Genomic DNA, 21,768 nt, shown 5'->3' with positions numbered 1-21,768 from the left:
CAATACTCACTCAGTCCCAAGCAGAGAAGAGACCTCTCCTGCCGTGAGTCTAGGAAAGCTAAGCTTTCCAAGGTAAGGTGGTTGTTAGAAGACCGCTAAAGCCAGGTGGTGGTGGCGCATGCCTTTAATCCCAGCACTTGGGAGGCAGAGACAGGCGGATCTCTGTGAGATTGAGGCCAGCCTGGTCTACAGAGCAAGATCCAGGACAGGCCCCAAAGCTACACAGAGAAACTCTGTCTCTAGAAAGCCAAAAGCTGAGGATGTTCTTGCTTAGCATATATAAAGCTCTGGGTTTGATCCCCAGTTCCTCATAAAATCAGGTGAGATGGTGCATGCCTTGGATCCTAGCATCTGGGCTCCTAAAGGGAAAAAGAAGGTAGAAGGGAGGGGAGGAGAAACCACATTAGAGACAAGACATGGGAAATCCTTAAACAGAAAGTGTGGGGGTGTGACCACATGCAGAGGAGGACACAAGACACTGATGTGTGGTCCTAAAACAGTGAGTGTGTGTGCGTGTGCGTGCGTGAGTGCATGTGTGTGTGTGTGCGCGCGCATGCGTGTGTGTGTGTGTGTGTGTGTGCGCGTGCAAGGAGAATCCCATGAACCAAAGATCCCTGAGCTGACACTGCTGAGTGGGCCCTGGTCACCACAACTGAGTCGCATTTTCCAGGGGAAACCCAGCCTCACGAATGCCCCAAGGCTATATACACACAGTGTCCTCCCCTGTTTATTATAAAAATCTGCTGTTCCTGGTCTCTCTGCCCAGCTCTCTGGAAAAAAGGGATGGATTCTGAGCTTGACTTCCTATTTTATCTTGCAAGCAAACCACATTTTGTATTATGGATGATGGGTCCACAGGGGGTCGTGCAAAGATGGGGGACAGACCACCAAAGTCTATTAAATCAGAAGCAGACTTTATTCCAGGAAACATGGAGGCACAAAAAGCTTATCAGCTAGCTAAGCCCACAGCCAGAGATGGACTTGTAAGACTGTGGCAATGGGCTGTTTCCAAACTCCCCTTTTTATAACAAGAAGCAAGCATTATGCATGAACAAAAGAATTTTTTTAATATCAAAGTAAAACTCAGATACAAATTGCCTTTTTAACAATTTCCACTAACAGGTTTTTTTTTTTTTTTTTTTTTTTTTAACTAGTGTTTGTATTTAGCTCACTGTCTTCTTCTGGCTCTTTCTGATGGTGTTTACCAAAGCTCTGCACTCCCCTGATACTGCCAGTTTTGTGTAGCAGGGAAGGGTATGGGAAAATGTACAACCAGGAAGTCAGATACATCCCATCATTTCAAAGTTAACTCAGCTCACATCAATTGCTGGTCATGAGTGGCCTGAGGTTATCTAAGAGCTGATCCTCAGTTTGCAGAGGGACCCCCAGTTTGCAAAGGGACCCTCAGTTTGCAGAGGGACCCCAGTTTACAGAGGGACCCCAGTTTGCAGAGGGATCCTCAGTTTGCAGAGGGACCCCAGTTTGCAGAGGGACCCCCTAGTTTCAGCCTTGCAGAGCCGTGGGTTGTCAAGCAGAGTAACCCACTGTTAACAGTTAATCCTTAAATGGCTGAGAAAGCTGCTGACAGCCTGCTCTCATTCTCCTAGGCTTACAACTTTATATTTCTTTATTTCTACATTCATGTCAGGGTCTGTGGCTCTATTGCAGCCACAGGACTGTGCTGGTGTCTGAGGCTCCTGTTACCACTGAAGGTGCCGTGCAGACACCTGAGCCTGAGGGCCATGTTGGTGTCTGAGGGCCATATTGCCCTTAGAGCCTGTGAGGGTCTGAGTGACCTATACTGACATCTGGGGCAGTGGTGACATCCAGACCCAGCTGCTGCCGAGGACCATGTCTGGGTCTGTGGTTCTACCATGGCTGGACTCTGTGCTGAAGTCCAAGTCCCATATTGCAACCAAAGATCACATAGAAGCCCATGACCTGATGCCTTGGTGGTATCTGGTGGCAAGAACCATCCGGACCTGAATGGCCATTCCTTCCACCCAGAGACAGGATGTCATCCAGGCCCAAGCTACCACAGAGGGCCATGTCTGGGTTCATGGTTCAACCGCAGCTGGGGTCTGTGGTGATGTCTGTGGCCTGTGTCACCTCAGGAGGCCTTAGGAACGATTGCAAAATGAAATCAGAGGGCCCTGCTGAGCTGGCTCTGCCCTTTGCTGGCCTGGGAAAGCTTGCCTTGCCTCTCACTGGTCACTACAGCAAGAGGGATGGCCCCACCCCTTACCACAGGGGAGGGTGAACTAACCCTCAGGGCAGAGGGAAACTGACTCTGCCCCCTCACCCTAGGTGGGAGGCCCCAGTGGCCAGGACTGACCAACTGAGCTACTGCCCAGGCCCACAGCTGAACTTTGGGTTGGCCCACCCTAGCATCTACCCCATCTGGGACCTGCTGGAGGTTCTGAGGGACTGGTCCTGGAGAAGGATACCCACAAGATTTCCAAGACTCTGGGTGACAAGAGAATATCCCAGAGGGGTTCCGGGGAGGATCAGAGGCAGGAAAGGAGAAGCTAAGAGTTTTTTTTGTTGTTGTTTGTTTTGTTTTGTTTCGTTCCTGTTTTTGTTAGTTTGCTTACTTTGTTTTGTTTTATTGTGTGGGGAGCACTGCAGGGATGAGGGAGGATATGGAGGACTGGGGGGGAGTTGAATTGGGGTGCATGATCTGAAAATTCTAAAGAATCAATAAAGAAGTTAAATTTAAAAAAATCTGTTCAATCCATTCAATTTATAACATCAGTTAGCACCAGCATCTCCGAGCTTTTCTCTAGTTGATCTGTTTATTGGCGAGAGTGGGGTATTGAAATCTGCCATTATCAGTGTGATTTAAGCTGTAGTAGTGTTTCTTTTACAAACTTGGGTGTCCTTGTTTTTGGTGCCCAGACTTTAAAAACTGGAATGTCAAAAAAAAAAAAAAAAAACCAAAAAAACAAAAAACAAAAAAAACAAAGAGAGAGAGGAATATCCTCTCAGTGAATTTTCCCTCTGGTGAGTATATACTGTCTTTTCCTATCTCTTTTGATTAATTTTGGTTTGAAGTTTGAGGTCTATTTAGTCAGATATTAAAATGGCTACACCAGTTTGCTTCTTTTTTTTTTTTTTTTTTTTTTTTCTCGAGACAGGGTTTCCTGTCCTGGAACTTACTCTATAGACCAGGCTAACCTTGAACTCACAGAGATCTTCCTGCCTCTGCCTCCCCAGTGCTGGTTACCACCTGGCTACTGCTTCTTAGATCCGTTTGCTTGGAATGTTTTTTCCAACCCCTTTTCCCTGAAGTGATGTCTGTCCTTGATATTAATTTTTTTCTTGTATGTAGCAGAAGGATGGAACCTGTCTTCTATTTCATTGTTAGTCTGTGTCTTTCTGTTGGGGACTTGGAAACCCCTGATGTTGAGAGGTATCAATGAACAATGTTGATTGCTGCTATTTTGTTGTTGGTGATGGTGGTGATGGTGATGGTGTGTGTGTGCTTCCCCTTTTTTTTATTTGATGCTCTGGGATTATTTATTCCCTGTGTTTTCTTAGAAGTAGTTAACCTCGCCAGGCAGTGGTGGCACACACCTTTAATCCCAGCACTCGGGAGGCAGAGGCAGGCGGATCTCTGTGAGTTTGAGACCAGCCTGGTCTACAAAAGCTAGTTCCAGGACAGGCTCCAAAGCTACTCGAAAAACAAAAACAAACAAACAAAAAACAAAACAAAACAAAAAAGCAGTTAACCTCTTTAAACTGGAGTTTTCTTTCTAACACCTTCTGTAGGGCGGGATTTGTGAATAGATATTGCAGAAATCTGGTTTTGTCGTTGACTGTCTTACTTTCCCATTTACAGCGAGTTAGGTTTCCTAGCACCAGTGTAAGGATCCAGGTTCAGGGTGGGCAGAATGGCCCCTGCCTTCAAGCCATGCTCAGTCCACAGCACGGTGGTGTACACCACCAACTAGTGAAGGATTAAGACATTAGCGTGGCATGTATTGTGTATTTAAAGTTTTCTGAAAATGGATTTTATTTTATTTTTTTAATTTATTTTATTATTTTATGTTTATTGGTGTGAGGGTCAGATGTCCTGGAACTGGAGTTACAGACAGTTGTGAGCTGCCGTGTGGGTGCTGGGAATTGAACTCAGGACCTCTGGAAGAGCAGCCAGTGCTCTTAACCGCTGAGCCATCTCTCCAGCCCCAAATGGATTTTATTATTATGGTTTATTTTGTTTTATGGGATGGGGGCAGTAGGAGGAGTTCAAGGTCTCAATATATAACTTTGCCTGTCCTGGAATTCACTAAGTAGGTCTAGCTGGCCTTGAACTTGTGAGCAAAGTTTCTCCCTCAGCACCTCCCCTCGAATCCCACAGATTATAACCGAATAACAAGAAAGTAAACGTAAATGTGCTGGGCAGGTTGTTATGTGCCTCTTAATCTCAACACTTGGGAGGATGAGGCAGGAGGATTGTTGCCGATTTGAGGCTAAGGCCACAATGAATAGTGAGTTTTAGTTAACTACATAGCCAGACCATCTCTAATAATTTAGATCCCGGAAAGGTGGCAAACACCTTTAATCCGAGCTCTAGAGAGGAAGGCAGATCTCAGTTTGAAGTTAGCCAGGACTACAGAGTTCATGAGAAACAGTCACCGAAAGAAATTTCAAAATAATAAAATATCAAAGTCTAAGATTTTAGTATATAATAATAATAATAATAATAATAGTAATGTTATTATTATTATTTGGGTTTTTCTTTTATTTTGATATTTATTGAGCTCTACATTTTTCTCTGCTCCCCTCCCTGGATCTCCCTCACTTCAACCCTCCCCCAAGGCCCCCATGCTACCAATTTACTCAGGAGATCTTGTCTTTTTCTACTTTCTACTTCCCATGTAGATTAGATCTATGTAAATCTCTCTTAGTGTCCTCATTGTTGTCTAAATTCTCTGGGATTGTGGTTTGTAGGCTGGCTTTCTTTGTTTTAGGTTTAAAAACCACCTATGAGTGAGTACATGTGATAATTGTCTTTCTGTGTCTGGGTTACCTCACTCAAAATAATGTTTTCTAGTTCCATCCATTTTCCTGCAAAATTCAAGCTGTCGTCATTTTTTTCTGCTGTGTAGTACTCCATTGTGTAAATGTACTGCTGGACCCTAGTGTCCAATCACCGAGGAGGAGTCGCCCCAAGAGACCATCTCTCAAACCACAGCTGATGTAAAAGCATGAGAATTTTATTAATTCTGTCATGACAGGGTCTTCCAGCATTAGAGGCCAGAAAGACCCCAAATAGCTGGTACAGACTACTTTTAAAGAATAAATCTACAGAAGCAAGGGGGGGGGTGTCTGGGGGTTGTTCTTTAACTATTATGATTGGCTTATTCAAAAGGGCTATTACCATTAATTGGCTGGAGAGTGGTTGCCAGATCAGATGAGGTAAGGGGAAACATCTGAGGGTCACTTTGATGCTTTTCCCAGGGGCTGAGTCAACATCTTAAAGATTATCTTGCCCCAATTTCTGGAGAACATTCACAAAGACTCAGGGAAGTGGAAAGTTTCCAACATTTCAGTACATGTATGGGTAATTGTTAGACTCCTGGTTCCCAGGGGAGGGGGAAGCACTACTGTTGAGAGGCCTCAGAGTTGTCAGAAATGGCTTTAGAGTTATTTTAGAGTTCTACAGTACCACATTTTCCTCATCAATTCTTCAGTCGAGGGGCATTTAGGTTGTTTCCAGGTTCTGGCTATGACAAACAAAACTGCTATGAACTTAGTTGAGCACATGTCCTTGTGGCACAATTGAGCATCCTTTGGCTTGAAAGACCCCTTAGGCGGGACCTTCCCTCAAGTGGAGACCCCCGGACCCAAAGACCAGGCCGAGACCATGGGTCGGATGCAAACTGCAAGAGGTTTATTAGGTAGACACAGGTACCTGCGGGCGGCAAAGTCTTTCGGAGGACTTGCGCGCCTGCAGACTGGGTGAGGGTTCCTTTTATAGCAAAAGCAGGGCACAGAAGCTGATGCATGGTTACAGGGATTCCATTGGTCAGTACAAATAAGGCGAGGGGTTCACTTGGAGGACAACTCCCTTGGGTACATGGAGATCTGATAATGGCTGACTCGACTCCACCTAGGGAACTTGCAGTTTTCCCCAGAATTTTCCGTTCCCCTCCAGGGCCAGATGTCCAACCCCAGATATTCTGTTTGGCAACCTAAGAGTACTAACCCCACCCTGAACCTATACTTGTTTGTGTGAAAGCCTTGCAAAATGGTGTTACAACGGCTAAGCTGGGTTTAAGCAATATAGCAGGGCTGGGAGTCTTTCAGGCTATACACCCAAAAGAGGTGTTACTGGGTCTTGAGGAAGGTTGTTTCCTAATTTTCTGAGAAATCACCACACTGACATCCGAAGGGGTTGTACCAGCTTGCATTCCCACCAGCAATGCAGAAGTGTTTCCTTTTCCCCACAACCTCTCCAGCATAAGTTGTCATCAGTGTTTTTGATTTTGGCCATTCTTACAGGTGTAAAATGGAATCTCAGAGTTATTTTGATTTGTATTTCTCTGATGACTAACATTTGAACATTTCCTTAAGTGTCTTTTAGCCATTTTAGATTCCTCTGTTGAGAGTTCTCTGTTTAGGTCTGTACTCCATTTTTTTAATTGGATTATGTGATCTTTTGATTTCCAATTTCTTGAGTTCTTTGCATACTTTGGAGATCAGATGTGGGGTCAGTGAAGATTTTTTTCCCATGCTGTAGGCTGTTGTTTTGTCTTGTTGAACTGTGTCCTTTGCTTTACAGAAGCTTTTTAGTTTCAAGAGGTCCCATTTATTAATTGTTTCTCTCAGTGTCTGTGCTTCTGGGGTTATATTTAGAAAGTGGTTCCCTGTGCCAATGCGCTCAAGTGTCGTATTATTTGGTTTTTTTAAGACAGGTTTTCTCTGTTTAGGCCTGGCTATCCTGGAACTTGCTCTATAGACCAGGTTGGCCTGGAAATCAGAGATCTGCCTGCCTCTGCCTCTCAAATGCTGGGATTAAAGGCGTGTGCCACCACCACTGCCTGGCTCCTCGCAGGTTTTAGAAATATTCCTGGCCGGGCGGTGGTGGCGCACGCCTTTAATCCCAGCACTCGGGAGGCAGAGGCAGGTGGATTTCTGTGAGTTTGAGATCAGCCTGATCTACAGGAGCTAGTTCCAGGACAGGCTCCAAAACCACAGAGAAACCTTGTCTCGAAAAACCAAAAAAAAAAAAAAAAAAAAGAAAGAAATATTCCTGGTGCTTTGCCTGCACACCATGTGTGTGGCTGCTGCCTGAGGGTGTCAGAATAGGGGTTGGATCTCCAGAGACTGGAGTTACTGGGTGTTGTGAGTCACTATGTGGATGCTGGGATTCAGATCCTCCCAGGGGCCTCTGCAAGAGCAGTCAGTGCCCTTAACCACTGAGTCATCTTTCCAGCCCTGAAGCACAATTAATAAAAATTTAGGGTCAGAAACTGGGATTCAACCTGAAGATCCGAAAAACAAAACAGCCAGCCACTGGCTCTTACTTCGACCTCAGTCTGAAAATGGTGATCCTGACGTCAGGAATCTCAGAATGAGACTGAGTCTGAGAGCTGTCTCCCCCCATTTTATATTCCTCTTTAGGGCTGGGATTAAAGGCATGTACTACTCGGTTTCTATGGCAGCTAGTGGGTTCCGGGATTAAAGGTGCGTGTCATTTGTGACTACTACTACCATAACCTGGTCTGTGAGGCTGACCAGTGGGACTGTTTTACTCTCTGATCTTCAGGCAGTCTTTATTTATTAAAATACAATTGAGAGCTAGGCGGTGGTGGCGCATGCCTTTAATCCCAGCACTCGGGAGGCAGAGGCAAGCGGATCTCTGGGAGTTCGAGGTCAGCCTGGTCTACAAGAGCTAGTTCCGGGACAGGCACCAAAGCCACAGAGAAACCCTGTCTCGAAAAACAAAACAAAACAAAAACAATTGAAATGCAACTACACAGCCCCTTCTAACATATTTAAGCCAGTGTCATTTTAAAATCTGCACCACTCAAATTGCCCTTAAATGTTAAGCAAGTAACTTTATCCTAAATTCAAAACAAATGTGTCAAGACTCATAGAATATTTGGTATCCCTTAATTAGCACCATACAGCTTCCAAAACTATAACTTTGCCTACACTTCATTGTTATTTAATATTGAATCAATGACTTAGACAATAAGATACCTTCCCAAAATGAGATATAGTGAATGTTTCCCAAATCTGCAGGGTATACAAGCGCTCTGTTCTGGTGCCCTTAAAAATTATTTAATTTTAGCTGGGCAGTGTTGGCACACGCCTTTAATTCAGCACTCGGGAGGCAAAGGCAGGCGGGTCTCTGTGGGTTTGATGCCAGCCTGGTCTACAGAGCTAGTTCCAACACAACCAGAGCTACACAGAGAAGCACCATCTTGGAAAACAAAACAAAAAGATATTACAAAGGTTTCAATGAAGAGATGCTAGGACCTCTGTACCCTCTCTAGGTACCACTTTCTCCATGACTTCCACATCCTAGAAGGAGCAGATCTCAGTTATTTTTTTTTTTAAATTCATCCTTAGAAATATTTATTTCTGGCCGGGCGGTGGTGGCGCACGCCTTTAATCCCAGCACTTGGGAGGCAGAGGCAGGTGGATCTCTGTGAGTTCGAGACCAGCCTGGTCTACAAGAGCTAGTTCCAGGACAGGCTCCAAAACCACAGAGAAACCCTGTCTCGAAAAACTTTAAAAAAAAAAAAAAGAAAGAAAGAAAAAGAAATATTTATTTCTGGGACTGAATAAATGGTCCAGAGGTTAAGAGCTCTGGCTGCTCTTACAGAGGACCCAGGTTTGCTTCCCAGCACAAGCATGGTATCTCAGAACCAAAATAAAGAAATAACATGTAATGAAAAAAATTGGGTGGGGACGTGTTTGAGACAGGATTTCTCTGTGTAACAGTCCGGACTGTCTTGGAACTCACTTTGTAGACCAGGCTGGCATCGAACTCACAGAGATCTGCCTACTTTTGCCTCCCGAGTGCTGGGATTAAAGGTGTGTCCTGCCACTGCCTGGCAATGTAATGATATTTTTAAAAGAAATATTTATTACAGCAGGGCGGTAGTGGCACACGGGAGGCAAAAGCAGGTGGATCTCTGTGAGTTTGAGGCCAGCCTGGTATAGAGAGTGCTTTCCAGGACAGGTTCCAAAGATATAGAAAAACCCTGTCTTGAAAATAGAAAGGAAGGGCGGGAGGGAAAGAGAGAGAGAGGGAGAGACAGAGAGAGAGAGAGAGAGAGAGAGAGAGAGAGAGAGAGAGAGAGAGAGAAAAGAAAGGGTCTCTTGTCGTTCAGGCTATAGTGAAAGTACCTTAAACTTCTGAGTCTCCTACTTGGGATTACAGGTGTGTGTCACCACACCCGGGTTTTATGCAATGCTGGGGACAGATCCTTGGCCGCTTGTATGCTATGGCAAACACTCTGACGTCTGAACTGCATTGCCAACTGAGGCTGATAAAATGATTTGATTACTCACTTGTTTTTTTTTAAGTTTTAGAGGGCATCTCTTTTTTTTAATATTTATTTATTATGTTTTTTTAAAAAATATTTATATATTTATTATGTATACAATATTCTGTCTATGTGTATGCCTGAAGGCCAGAAGAGGGCACCAGACCCCATTACAGATGGTTGTGAGCCACCATGTGGTTGCTGGGAATTGAACTCACAACCTTTGGAAGAGCAGGCAATGCTCTTAACCTCTGAGCCATCTCTCCAGTCCCATCTCTTTTTTAAAAAAATATTTATTTACCTATTATGTATACAATATCCTGTCTGTATCTCTGCAGGCCAGAAGAGGGCACCAGACCTCTTTACAAATGGTTGTGAGCCACCATGTGGTTGCTGGGAATTGAACTCCGGACCTTTGGAAGGGCAGTTAATGCTCTCAACCACTGAGCCATCTCTCCAGCCCCTAGAGGGCATCTCAATGAACGTCCTCAACTGGCCTTACACTCACTCAGGAGGCCAGGCAAACCTTGACTTTACGACCCTTCTATCTCATCCTCCCAAACTACAAGGCGTTAGAACCACGCCCTCGTAGTTCAACAAATTAATCCCTCCCTGTGGCAGTCCCAGGTTAAATCGTCTTTTAATCTCGGGAAAATGACGCCTTAAATGGCGACTAGGGGCTCCGGGCAATTACTGGGCAGATTCACAACCGGAAGACAGTCCCTTGCTTCCTTATATAAGCGACGACGCTAGCGCTCCCGGGCGCTTTGCAGAGAGAGCTTGCAAAAAATCCAGGCTGTGGAAGCGAAGACAACACCAGGGGTAGGTGAATCAGGGAGGAAGGTGGGTGAGCAGGGCTGTGTGTTCGCATGCTTATGCAATGGAGGCTCCTTCATGGTTTAACTGGGCACGAAGCCCCTGTAACTTCGCACTAGTGGCTGAGGCAGGAGGATGCGTGTCGAGTTCCCGGGTAAATGGGGCAGCAGGGGAGGCATTCTTAACAACAAAAAAGAACCCCCAGGTACCTACCTAAGAACTCTTACTGTGTCCTTGGATGAATTTCTTTCTTCCTGGTAAATCACCAGGATGCTGTTTTGGACTCCAAGCACAGGTTCCACTTCGGTCCCATTTATATCCCTCGACACACTGGTCGCTAGGTCATGCGATTGCATAATTTATTTTTTAAAACTTATTTTTATTTTTTCTTTTGAGATGGGGTCTAGTTTCGGATTAGTCTAGTTCCTCCTGCCCCAGCTTTTGGAGCTGGAATCAGGTACAGTATTCCTTTTTGTTTGTTTGGCTGGATTTTTGTTTGTTTGTTTTTTGTTTTTCAAGACAGGGTTTCTTTGTGTATCTCTGACTATTCCTGGAACTCACTTTGTGGACCAGGCTGACCTCGAATTCACAGGTCTGCCTGCCCCTGCCTCGAGAATGCTGGGATTAAGGCATATGTCACCACGGCCTGGCAGTTATTCTTAATCAACACAATTATACTAAGCCGTGGGGATAAAGAAAATAATAATTCGTTGTGGGGGGGGGGCTATGGGGACACTTACTTGTAATTCCAGCTCTCAGGTGGCAAGTTGCTGAATGAAATTCAAGGCGGTCTGGGCTGCATAGCCCTACTCTGTGTCAAAATGAAAAAGAGAGCCAGGGAAGCAGAGGCAGGCTGATCTCTGTGAGTTTGAGGCCAGCCTGGTCTACAAGAGCTAGTTCCAGGACAGGTTCCAAAGCTACAGAGAAACCCTTTCTTGATAAATACAGCACCACCAAACCATTATGGAACAAATTTAAGTCAATGATGAAAATAGTTCTCAAAGTTGCAATTCCAGAAACGATTAAAAAATATTAGATTTTTAACACTATTTTGGGAGGAATCGGTGGTGAAGTTTGTTGTTTATAAATTTATTTTTGCAGGTACTGGGTATGTGACCCAAGATGTCAGGTAACCACCCTACCAACTGAGCTGCATCTCCAACTTTATAATCTCCTTTTGTCTTGGACCTATGCAGCCCAGGCTGGCCCAGAAGTCACAGATATTTCTGCCTCTGCCTCCAGAATGCTAGAATAACAGACATACACCATAATGCCTATCTTGCAAATAACTGTGTTTTTATTTTATCATTTAAATTATTAAAATAATTAAATAATTAAGTCAGGCACTAGATAGACAGCTCTCTGAGTTTGAGGCCAGCCAGAGCTCCACAGAGAGACCCTGTCTCAAGCAACATTTTATGGGCCTGGTGGTGGCGGTGGCGGCGCACACCTTTAATCCCAGAGGCTGGCGGATCTCTATGCTTTCAAGGACAGCCTGTCCTGGAAGGACAGCCAAGACTGTTACACAGAGAAACCCTGTCTTGAAAAAAAAAAAAAAAAAAAACAAAAAACCAAAACAGGCGTTGGTGGCCTCTGACTGCTCAGAGCTGGGATTAAAGTTGTATGTCACTATGCTTGTGAGCCTCAACGTGGGTGCTAGAAATTAAATCTGAGTTCTCTAGAAGAGAAAGGAGTGCTCTTAACTGCTGAGCTATCTCTACAGTACACAAAATGGTTTTTTCGTTTGTTTTGGGTTTTGTTTTTGTTTTTTGTTTGTTTGCTTTTTGATTTTTTTGAGACAGGGTGTTTCTGTGTAGCAGCTCTGGCTGTCCTAGAACTCGCTCTGTAGACCAGGCTGGCCTCAAACTCACAGAGAGCTGCCTGTCTCTGCTTCCCAAGTGCTGGGATTAAAGGTGTGCGCCACTGCCACCACTGCCCTGCGAAACTCTGTCTTGAAAAACAAAGTGAATCTCTTGTAGTCCTCATCTCTTTTACTTAATACTTGATACTTAATGCGTAATTTAGGGTGGTTTCAAAATTATGGAAAGTGTTTGGCTCCCATTTTTTTCTTTGCCTAGGATTACGAATACATTTAATCATACACATCTAGAATAACTTATTTAAAAAATTATCTTGGGGGGCTGGAGAGATGGCTCAGTGGTTAAGAGCATTGCCTACCCTTCCAAAGGACCTGGGCTCAATTCCCTGCATCAATGTGGCAGCTCACAACCATCCAGGGTACCCGACACCCTCTCACAGATATACATGGCGGCGAAACACCGATGGGGTGGAGTTGGTACTCTCCTTCCACTATATAGGTCCAGGGGATTTAGCTCAGGTCATTGGGCTTGACTGGAGACACCTTTACCCCTTGAGCCATCTCGCAGATCCGTAAAATGGATTAATTTCTGCTTTACTGAACAGGCCCAGTGTGTTTGGGGATTTAGGAGGCAGCAGAGTCAGACTGATCTGGTTTCTTCTTCTCTCCCAGGCTTCGGGACCAACACTGAGCTTATTCCTGTGGCTGAAGGAGTAGGTCTGTTTAGACAGGAATCACAGACATGGCTGCAAGCGTACCACCAGACAGCCTCCAATCAGAAGAGACGCCGTCATTAGTATCCCAGGAAACAAACGCGGAAAAGCGAGACTACAACTCCAAGTATTGGCACCTAAAATTCAGAGCTTTTAGTCCCTCAGAGGGGTCCGATCCCATCCAGGATCTGAAGCGGATGTCTGAGCTATGCTTTATGTGGTTGAGACCGGACCTGCATAGCAAGGAGGAGATCCTGGACCAGCTAGTGCTGGAGAAGTTTATGATCTCTGTGGGGCCAGAGCTGCAGGCCATAGTGATAGAGAACGGAGTGAAGAGCTGCAAAGAACTGGAGAAACTACTGAGGAGCGGTGGGAAACCGCGCCAATGGGTAAGCAAGTGAGCTCAGGGGAAGGACAGCCATGGGGGCTGCTGTGACCTGAACGCAGCTGAGACCACTGAGGCTCTTGCCCTTAGTCAGTGGCCCGTAAGAGGAGAGTTTTGCTTCCTAAGAGTTAAGTGGCAATGTTTAGGGACTTTTGTGGACTTGTTTTGTCTGTGATTGTGGCACAGAAACTTTATTTAGAAGCCAAGGAATTGTATAGGTCAAAACTACTGTAAATTAACAGGCTAATCTCGAATCAAGAGTGAGCAAGCCCCACCTTCTGTTTTTTTCTTTTGTCTTTGTTTTGCTTTTGTTTCATTTTGTTTTTAGTTTTTTTCTAAGCAGAATTTCTCGGTAGCTTTGGAGCCTGCCCTGGAACTTGCTCTGTAGACCAGGATGGCCAGAGATCCGCCTGCCTCTGCCTCCTGAGTGCTGGGATTAAAGGTGTGTGCCACCACCGCCCAATTCATTTTGTTTTTTTCTTGTTTGTTTGTTTTTGTTTTTTCGAAGACAAGGTTTCTCTGTAGCTTTGGAGCCTGTCCTGCAACTAGCTCTTGTTGACCAGGCTGGCCTCGAACTCACAGACATCCTCCTGCCTCTGCCTCCTGAGTGCTGGGATTAAAGGCGTGCGCCACCACCGCCCAGCTCATTTTGTTTTTATAATCTATGTATCCTGGTCACCACATGTATCAGGTGCTCGTGGAGGCCAGAAGAGACATCCGATCCCCTCAGAGCTGGAGTTAAAGACAGCTGTGGGCCACCACCATGTGGATTCTGTGTATTGAACCCGAGTCCTCTGAAAGAGCAGTCAGTGCTCTTAATCTTTCCAGCCCCCACCCCACTCCCTGTGTATTGAGACAGGGTCCAATGTAGCCCAAACTGATCCCTAATTCACTGTGTAGCTGAGTATGACCCTATGGGTCAATCCATGTCCAGGATAAATCAAGTTGGGTTGCTAAGTCAGCCCAGGAACGGTCCTGTGAGAGGGATAGCCAGACTCTTCCCCAGGGTCTCATCCTGTTCCCTTCCTCCCCTCCCCCCTCCCCAGTCCATAATCCACTCCCAAGGACAAATGTACCTCCTTCGGCAACCCGGTGCTGAGAGTGCTGCAGACATGAAGAATGGATGGGGTGATGTGAGATGGTCTGCAGAGCACCCATCAGAGAGCGAGGAGCCCCCCAACAGAGGCCAGGCTCGCCCAGAGTTGCAGAACCTGCTGGAGACTGAAGAGCCGTCCACCAGTCAGGCAAGTGTGTGACACAATCTCTGGTGTGGTTTGGGAAGAAGGAACTAGAAGGCCGGAGTTTGTGGGTGATCTGTTAAAGGCTAGGGTGGACACACCAGCTGTGGCTGTACATCCTGCGCTTAGACGTTGTTATGCAGAATGGAGACCTGCCTGCCCATCTGCTTTGAAGCTTAGCGTTGAGAGTGTGGACAACTCTCTGACAACTGGGATAGGTGTCGATCTATGAGTATAGCAGAATATCGCCAGGCAACATTGCATCGACGCCTGTGTTGGCTGCAGGCTGCGTGGGACTGACCTAGGCCCTCTGTGTATGTGTGATAGTTCTGTAGCTTGGTTTCTTGTGGGACTCCTAACAGTGGGGACAGGGTCTGTCTCTGACTATTACTGGCTTTTGGGACCCTACACCTCATACTGGGTTGCCTTGTCTATCCTTAATACAAGGGGAGGTGCTTAGTCTTCCTACAACTTGATATGCCATGTTTTGTCGCTACACATGGGAGGTCTGCCGTTTTATGAATAGACACAGTAGGGAAAGGGAAAGAGGTGGGGGAGGAGGTGGGCGAAAAGGGAAAGGAGGAACTGTGGTGGGAATATAAAATAGATAGGCCTGGTGGTGGTGGCGCACGCCTTTAATCCCAACACTCGGGAGGCAGAGGCAGGTGGATCTCTGAGTGTGAGGCCAGCCTGGTCTACAAGAGCTAGTTCCAGCCAGGGCTACACAGAGAAAGCTTGCCTCAAATTAAAAAAATAAATAAATAATACACACACGCGCGCGCGAAGGATCAGGTGGGATGGGCAAGCTTTTAATCTTGGCTCTGTGGAGGCCGTATCTCTGAGCTCAAGGCCACCTAGGCCAACGGAGTGACACCCTGTATGACAACAGGAAACCTGTGAAGCCAGCATCAACCTCAAACTGCAAACACAGTGTGTGCCCCGTACCTGAAACCACTCAGCAGGTGTGGGCAGGGAGAGGGGAAGCATGGTTTTTGTTTGTTTAGGGGCGGGGTTTCACACTGTAGCCCAGGCTGACCCAAACCTTGGCGTCATCTTCTCACTTCAGCTTCCTGAGTTCTAGAACTGCAGGCAAGGTAGTTTAGATGTAGAAAAAGAGTCTCTCTCTCCCCTGTCTCTGTGTCTCTCGCTGTCTCTCTCTCTGCTTGGGGACCAGCTCATCCACATAACACCATGTTTCTGTGGATAAGAGGATGTTCTCCATGTGAGGCCTGGGCTAGCATGCAGACTGAGGAGGATTCAGATAGAACTGCTTGTACGCACCGAGGAAATACGGTATTAAGGAAGATAGATTTGCTGGTAATTCCAGCTGGAATGCTAAGTCAAGAAAGAAATGGAGTTGTGAGAGCCACCTCTAGAATCTTACCTGGGGTCTCTCACCTGTTCCCCATCCCCCACAGTCTGTCATCTCCCAAGGACAGATGTCCTTTCTACGTGGTTCCGGTTTGGAAATGGCGGATGACTGGGGTGAGAACGTGGTGGTATTGTCGGATGATAGTCTCAGCGATGACCAGGCTAGTCCAGGGTCACAGAACCTGCCAAGGACTGAGTCGTGCTTCAGCCAGGTGAGCGCATGGCACCATCCCTGGGGAGAGATGAGAGGTTTGGTGAGGGTTGGGTTCAGACCCACATGCGTGGACACGGGAGAAAGCAGACTTGCCAGTCCATCTGTCTCCCACTAAAGCGTCATGAAGATCACGGAGAGGGGACTAGAGAGAGGGCTCAGCTGTTAGGACTTGCTGCTCCTCCAAGGTCCAGTGTTTGGGTCCCAGCACCGTCTTCAACCAGGGGACTCTAACGTCATGTTTCCTTGGGCACAAACACTTAAATGGCATATACTCACACATACACAGAAATAAAGGCTTAAGAGTACAGGGATCCTGGAGAGATAGTTCAGTGGTTAAGGCAGGCACTTGCTGTCCGGATCTGATGATCTAATGTTGATTCCCAGGCCCTTGAAAATTCCAAGGAGTGGTTTGGCCCCTGGGGGTAGCGGCTCAGGGACACTTTAGGTTTTGTTTTGTTTGCAGCAGGTTGCCCTTCCACTAGTCACGTAGGGGAGGTTGCTCTTGAGCTCGTGATCTACCTGCCTTTACCTTCCAGCCGCTGAAATTGCCGGTGTGGTCTACTATACCCTCTGAGCTCGATTTAGATCTGTTAACCTACATGGAGTGTCTAGAATTTTCTTTCCCCTTTTGTGAATGGTCTCTTGACATAGCCCCAGCTGTCCTGGAACTTACTATGCTGGTCTTGAACTCAGAGACTCACCTGCTTCTGCCTTCTGAGTGCTGGGATCAAAGGTGTGCAAGGCCACACCCAGCTGCTGAGAGTTGTAACAGTGTCCAGTCACTATCAAAGTGCCCACTATGCCCCAGAGGAGACCCCTCCCCAGTCAGAAATCATCCTTCAATTGCCGACTGGTTTAAGGTTATCCTATGTTTACATGTGTGGCTAATTTGCTTGCATGTATATCTGCACACCACATGCGTGCCTGGTGCCTGTGGGAGGAAAAAGGCATCAGATCCCCCACAAGAACTGGAGTTACAGACGGTTGTGAGCTTCCTTGTGGGTGCGGAGACTCGAACCCAGGTCCTCTGAGCCATCCCTCATCTAGTTTCATTAGCCCCACATCTTAAAAGTACCCGGGTTGAGAGGCATTTTGCATGTAGAGTCAAAGGCAGGGAAGAAAAAATAGCAACCAACATGAGGTTTGGAGGTGTGGTAGCTTGACATTAATTAGTAACAGACTTACAAATATTAAGAGGAGAATATTCATTTATATGGGGTACTGGGGTGGACCATAGAAGTGTGAACATTCCCTCAACTCTGGGAAAAATTTAGTGGTCTAGATCAAGTAGAAACAAATTTATTTCCTTCTTTTGTTCTCTTTCTTTCTTTAGATTTTTAAAAAATATTTATTATGTATACAAGATTCTGTCTGTGTGTATGCCTGCAGGCCAGAAGAGGGCACCAGACCCCATTACAGGTGGCTTTGAGTCACCATCTGGTTGCTGGGATTTGAACTCAGGACCTTTGGAAGAGCAGGCAATGCTCTTAACCTCTGAGCCATCTCTCCAGCACCTTCTTTAGATTTTTTTTTTGTTTATTTTATGTGCATTGGTGTTTTGCTTGCATATTTGTCTGTGTGAGGGTGTTGGATTCTGCTGGAACTGGAGTTGCAGACAGTTGTGAGTTGCCTTGTGGGTGCTGGGAATTGAACCCCGGTCCTTTGGAAGAGCCCACTGAGCCATCTCTCCAGTCCCGTAGAGGCAGATTTCTATGCTCCTGCTCTCCACTGAATGATACACCCCATAATTGTTCTTCATTCCTGTCAAGGAAGAGGAAGTTTTTCTGGAGACGGTTCCTGCGAGCAGAGAGCCAGGCTACCTGAGACCTGAGTGGAACCAGGGGAGTGACTTGGTACGGGACTGGGATGACCTGTTCTTACCTCAGGGCCCTCAGCCAACGCAGGATCCTGGTGAGTACGAGGTGGGAATTTACTACCCCTTGTCCAGCATTCCCATCCCCGTGGGAGGAAGTTGGCCACCCCCCCCCCACACCTTTGTCACCAGCTTTCCAGAGAGTGTTACAGGCTGAGCTCTCAGACCTGGGATGTTAATGGGCTGTTTCCAGCCAACACCAGAGTTTAGTTCTGTCCAGTATGGCCGGGGTGGTCTTTAGTAAGTGTTGTGTCTTCGTGGGGAAAGGCACTTACCACTAAGCCGGATTGCCTACGTTCAATCCCCAGGGCCTTCATGCTGACATGAGAGAACTAACCCAAAAGTTATCCTCTGCCCTCTACATTCTTAGGGTGACCCCCCTCCCCCGTAATCAAGCAAATAAGTGCAATACATTTTTGAGATGGGCTCTCAGGTTTTAAGTGTTGTATGTGGAATCCCTCCCACTAGATCCTCTCCAAGCAGAAGCTGCCTCAGTGATGCTCCAGGGAGACACAAACATGGATGCGGCCACACCGGTCACCCGTATTCTAGCAAACAGGGATACAGCTGTGAATACGGGTCTTCAGAGGCTTAGCAGCTCCAGTGCAGACAGCTTGCCCACTCCCGCAGGAAGGGCCTCCTGTGTGGGTAATACAGAAGATGGGCAGTTAGCGGTCGCTACCCTACGACCTGAGGAGTCGGTGGTTCACCTCGCTGGCCGGGCTCCGTTTGGGTGCTGTCAGTGCGACAAGACTTTTCGTTACAAGTCTCATTTTATCATCCACCAGAGGACCCACACAGGAGAGAGGCCCTTTCGGTGCCACTTGTGTGAAAAGGGGTTTCTGCAGTCCTCAGACCTCCGAGTTCACCAACGCATCCACACGGGCGAAAAGCCTTACGGGTGTAGCATCTGCAACAAGGTGTTTACCCATGAGTCCTCCCTGCTGGATCACATCAGGATCCACACGAAGGAGATGCCGTACGTGTGTGAGAGCTGTGGAAAACGCTTCAACCACAAAGGCAACCTCAAGGTCCATATGAACATCCACAGGGACGCAAGACCCTACAGGTGCCTGGAGTGCAAAGCGGCCTTTCGACAGAAGGGGACGCTGATGCGGCACGTGAAAACCCACTCGAGAGAGGTGCCCTTGTGATTCTGTGTCGGGATTGAGGTTTTTTCCTAGAGAGACAGTTGCTAGGTTACCCCTGTTCCGTGCTTCCTGTACCATGGAAACAGGATTGTCTCATCTCCTGAAGGTCTGCGGACAAATGGGTTTCACTATGGCCCCCACTGGTGTTTGTTTGAGACTCTATGTATCTCTGGCTGTCCCGGAACTCACGATGTAGACCAGGCTAGCTTACCTATGTAACCCAGGTTGACCACGAACTTGTGACCCCACCCATACCTCTGCCGAGAGTGTTGAGATGCCGCTCCTTGGCAGGCTTTTATACACACATTGTTACTGGTTGATTATGTATTGTCAATATTGTTGTCTATATTGAACGGCAAAATGGGAGTGACATTTGTCCCCTGATAACACTGTAAAATGTGGCTTTTCCAATAAATTACTTGCAAAAGACAATTTTATAGTAAACTGTGTATATTTCCCCATTACCATTATTTTTCTTAATATTTCAATGAAAATTGAGTTTCAGAGCCAGATGTGGTGGTGCATGACGTTAGTCCCAGCACTCAGGTGGATCTCAGGAGTTCCAGGCCAGCCTGGGCTACAAAGTGAGTTCCAACACAGCCAGAGTTACACAGGGAAATTATGAAAATTGAGTTTCAGATAAATGTTTAGAACATGTATACTCAAACTAATGTTTTAAACTTAAATTTTTCATGTATTCATTTGTTTATTTACTTTGAGACAGGTTCTCTCTAGGTAGCTGTGGCTGGCCTGAAGCTCATTTATGTAGACCAGATTGGCCTTGAACTCACAGAGAGCCTCCTGTCTCTAACTCTACAGAGTGCTGGGATTAAAGGTGTGACCCACCCAGCCAGGGCTTAGTTTTCTATGTATTTGTGGGTTGCTCATTCACCTCAATTTTGTAAATATTTTTCCTTTTCTTTCTATTTCCTTTTATATTTTCAAGACAAGATTTCTCTGTGTAGCCCTGGCTATCCTGGAGTTCACATTGTAGACTAGGCTGGCCTCAAACTCAGATCTACCTCCCGAGTGAAGAGACCAAAGGTGTGTGCCACCATCAACAGGCCTTTTTTTCTTTTTCTCTTTCTTTCTTTCTTTCTTTCTTTCTTTCTTTCTTTCTTTCTTTCTTTCTTTCTTTCTTTCTTGTTTTGTTTTCTGAGACAAGGTTTCTGTGTTGCTTTGGAACCTATCCTGGAACTAGCTCTTGTAGATCAGGCTGGCCTTGAACTAGCAGAGATACTCCTGCCTCGGCCTTCCAAGTGCTGGGATTAAAGGCCAGCACAGCCACCACCACCCGGCTTTCCTTTTTGAGATGGGGTTTTGATAATGCAGCGTTGACAGACTTGGAACTGTGTAGCTTAGAATGATCATGGGCTAGCCTTGAAAGCCCGGGATAAATTCAGGTCTTCCCCGCCCCCACCCCCAGCAGGAAGAAAATAGCCAAAAATCTAAGCAGGAAGAGAAGAATCAGAAATCTAGGATTAGCCGGTTCAGTGACTGTTTCAGGAACTAGCTGAAGATAAAGTTAGATAGTAATCTTGAGAATAATCTTGAGAAACAGGGAGTTTCCCCTTGTGATTATCATTGGTATTTTTGGAATACTGTGTTTCAGGAACTAGCTGATTATGACCTTGAGTGATCTTGAGAGGCAGGGAGTTGTCCCCTTGTGATTTTCTGTGACACCCTCCCTGCCCCTTTTGGTTTACTGGGCTGTGGTTTCTTCCTATAAAAACCCCTTCTCCAGGTCACTCGGGGTCGAACTCTTCCCCTGCGTGGGCTATGAGTCTCAGCCCCAGTGCACTGGTTCCCGTCTTTTCTCATCGATTAAACCTCGTGTGATTGCAGCAAGCATGGTCTCTTGTGAGTAACTGGCGGGGGGGGGGGGTGTTATCCCGAGTCTTGAGTGAGAGTCTCCCCACACCAGGGGTCTTTCAGCCTCCTGCCTCTGTCTTCAGAGTTCTGAAATTACAGGCTTAAGCCTAAACCCACCACATGGAGCTCAAAAAAATATTTGAGACAGAGTCTCACCATGTTTCCCAGGCTAACCTTGAACTCACTGTTATAATTTAAAAACAAAGCCGGGTGGTGGTGGTGCTCGCCTTTAATCCCAGCCTTCGGGGAGGCAGAGGCAGGAGTGTCTCTTCTAGTTCAAGGCCAACCTGGTCTACCAGAGCTAGTTCCAGGACAGGCTCCAAAGCTACAGAGAAACCCTGTCTTGAAAAACAAAAATAAATAAATAAATAAATAAATAAATAAAATATATAATTTAAAAACAGCGGGAAGGAGTCATGCCGTACAACAGGGCTCACATGGAAGGTTTATACAGGCTCCAAAGCTACAGAGAAACCCTGTCTTGAAAAACAAAAATAAATAAATAAATAAATAAATAAATAAATAAATAAATAAATAAATAAAATATATAATTTAAAACCAGCGGGAAGGAGTCGTGCCGTACAACAGGGCTCACATGGAAGGTTTATTGGAAGAGGAGAGAGAAGGGGACAGAGAGGGGCAGAGACTTGTCCTTGGGGACAAGAGTAGCCGGCAAAAAAGATGGGAGGCAGGCAAGGCCCACCTTTTATAAGGGAACCTAGCGAATGTGCACAGGAGCTGTTCTTAGTGGTAGCAGCTGAGGACGGATCCTGTCAGGACCCCAAGGGCAGGCCAGTACAGATGCCTGAA

At 46.3% G+C, this 21,768-nt stretch overlaps 1 protein-coding gene across 1 annotated transcript; it reads left to right on the top strand.

Moving 5' to 3' along the window:
* Positions 1-12,883: 12,883 nt before the first annotated feature.
* Positions 12,884-19,089, top strand: LOC130868522 (zinc finger and SCAN domain-containing protein 5B-like). Its single transcript, XM_057760712.1, has 4 exons — positions 12,884-13,243; positions 14,286-14,483; positions 17,832-17,973; positions 18,404-19,089. Exons 1-4 carry the CDS (start codon positions 12,884-12,886, stop codon positions 19,087-19,089), a joined length of 1,386 nt encoding a protein of 461 aa, XP_057616695.1.
* The last annotated feature ends 2,679 nt before the right edge of the window (positions 19,090-21,768 follow it).

This window comes from Chionomys nivalis, chromosome 2 (assembly GCF_950005125.1).
Source record: "Chionomys nivalis chromosome 2, mChiNiv1.1, whole genome shotgun sequence".
NCBI lineage: Eukaryota > Metazoa > Chordata > Mammalia > Rodentia > Cricetidae > Chionomys > Chionomys nivalis.
This window is presented reverse-complemented; position numbering and strand designations above follow the sequence as displayed.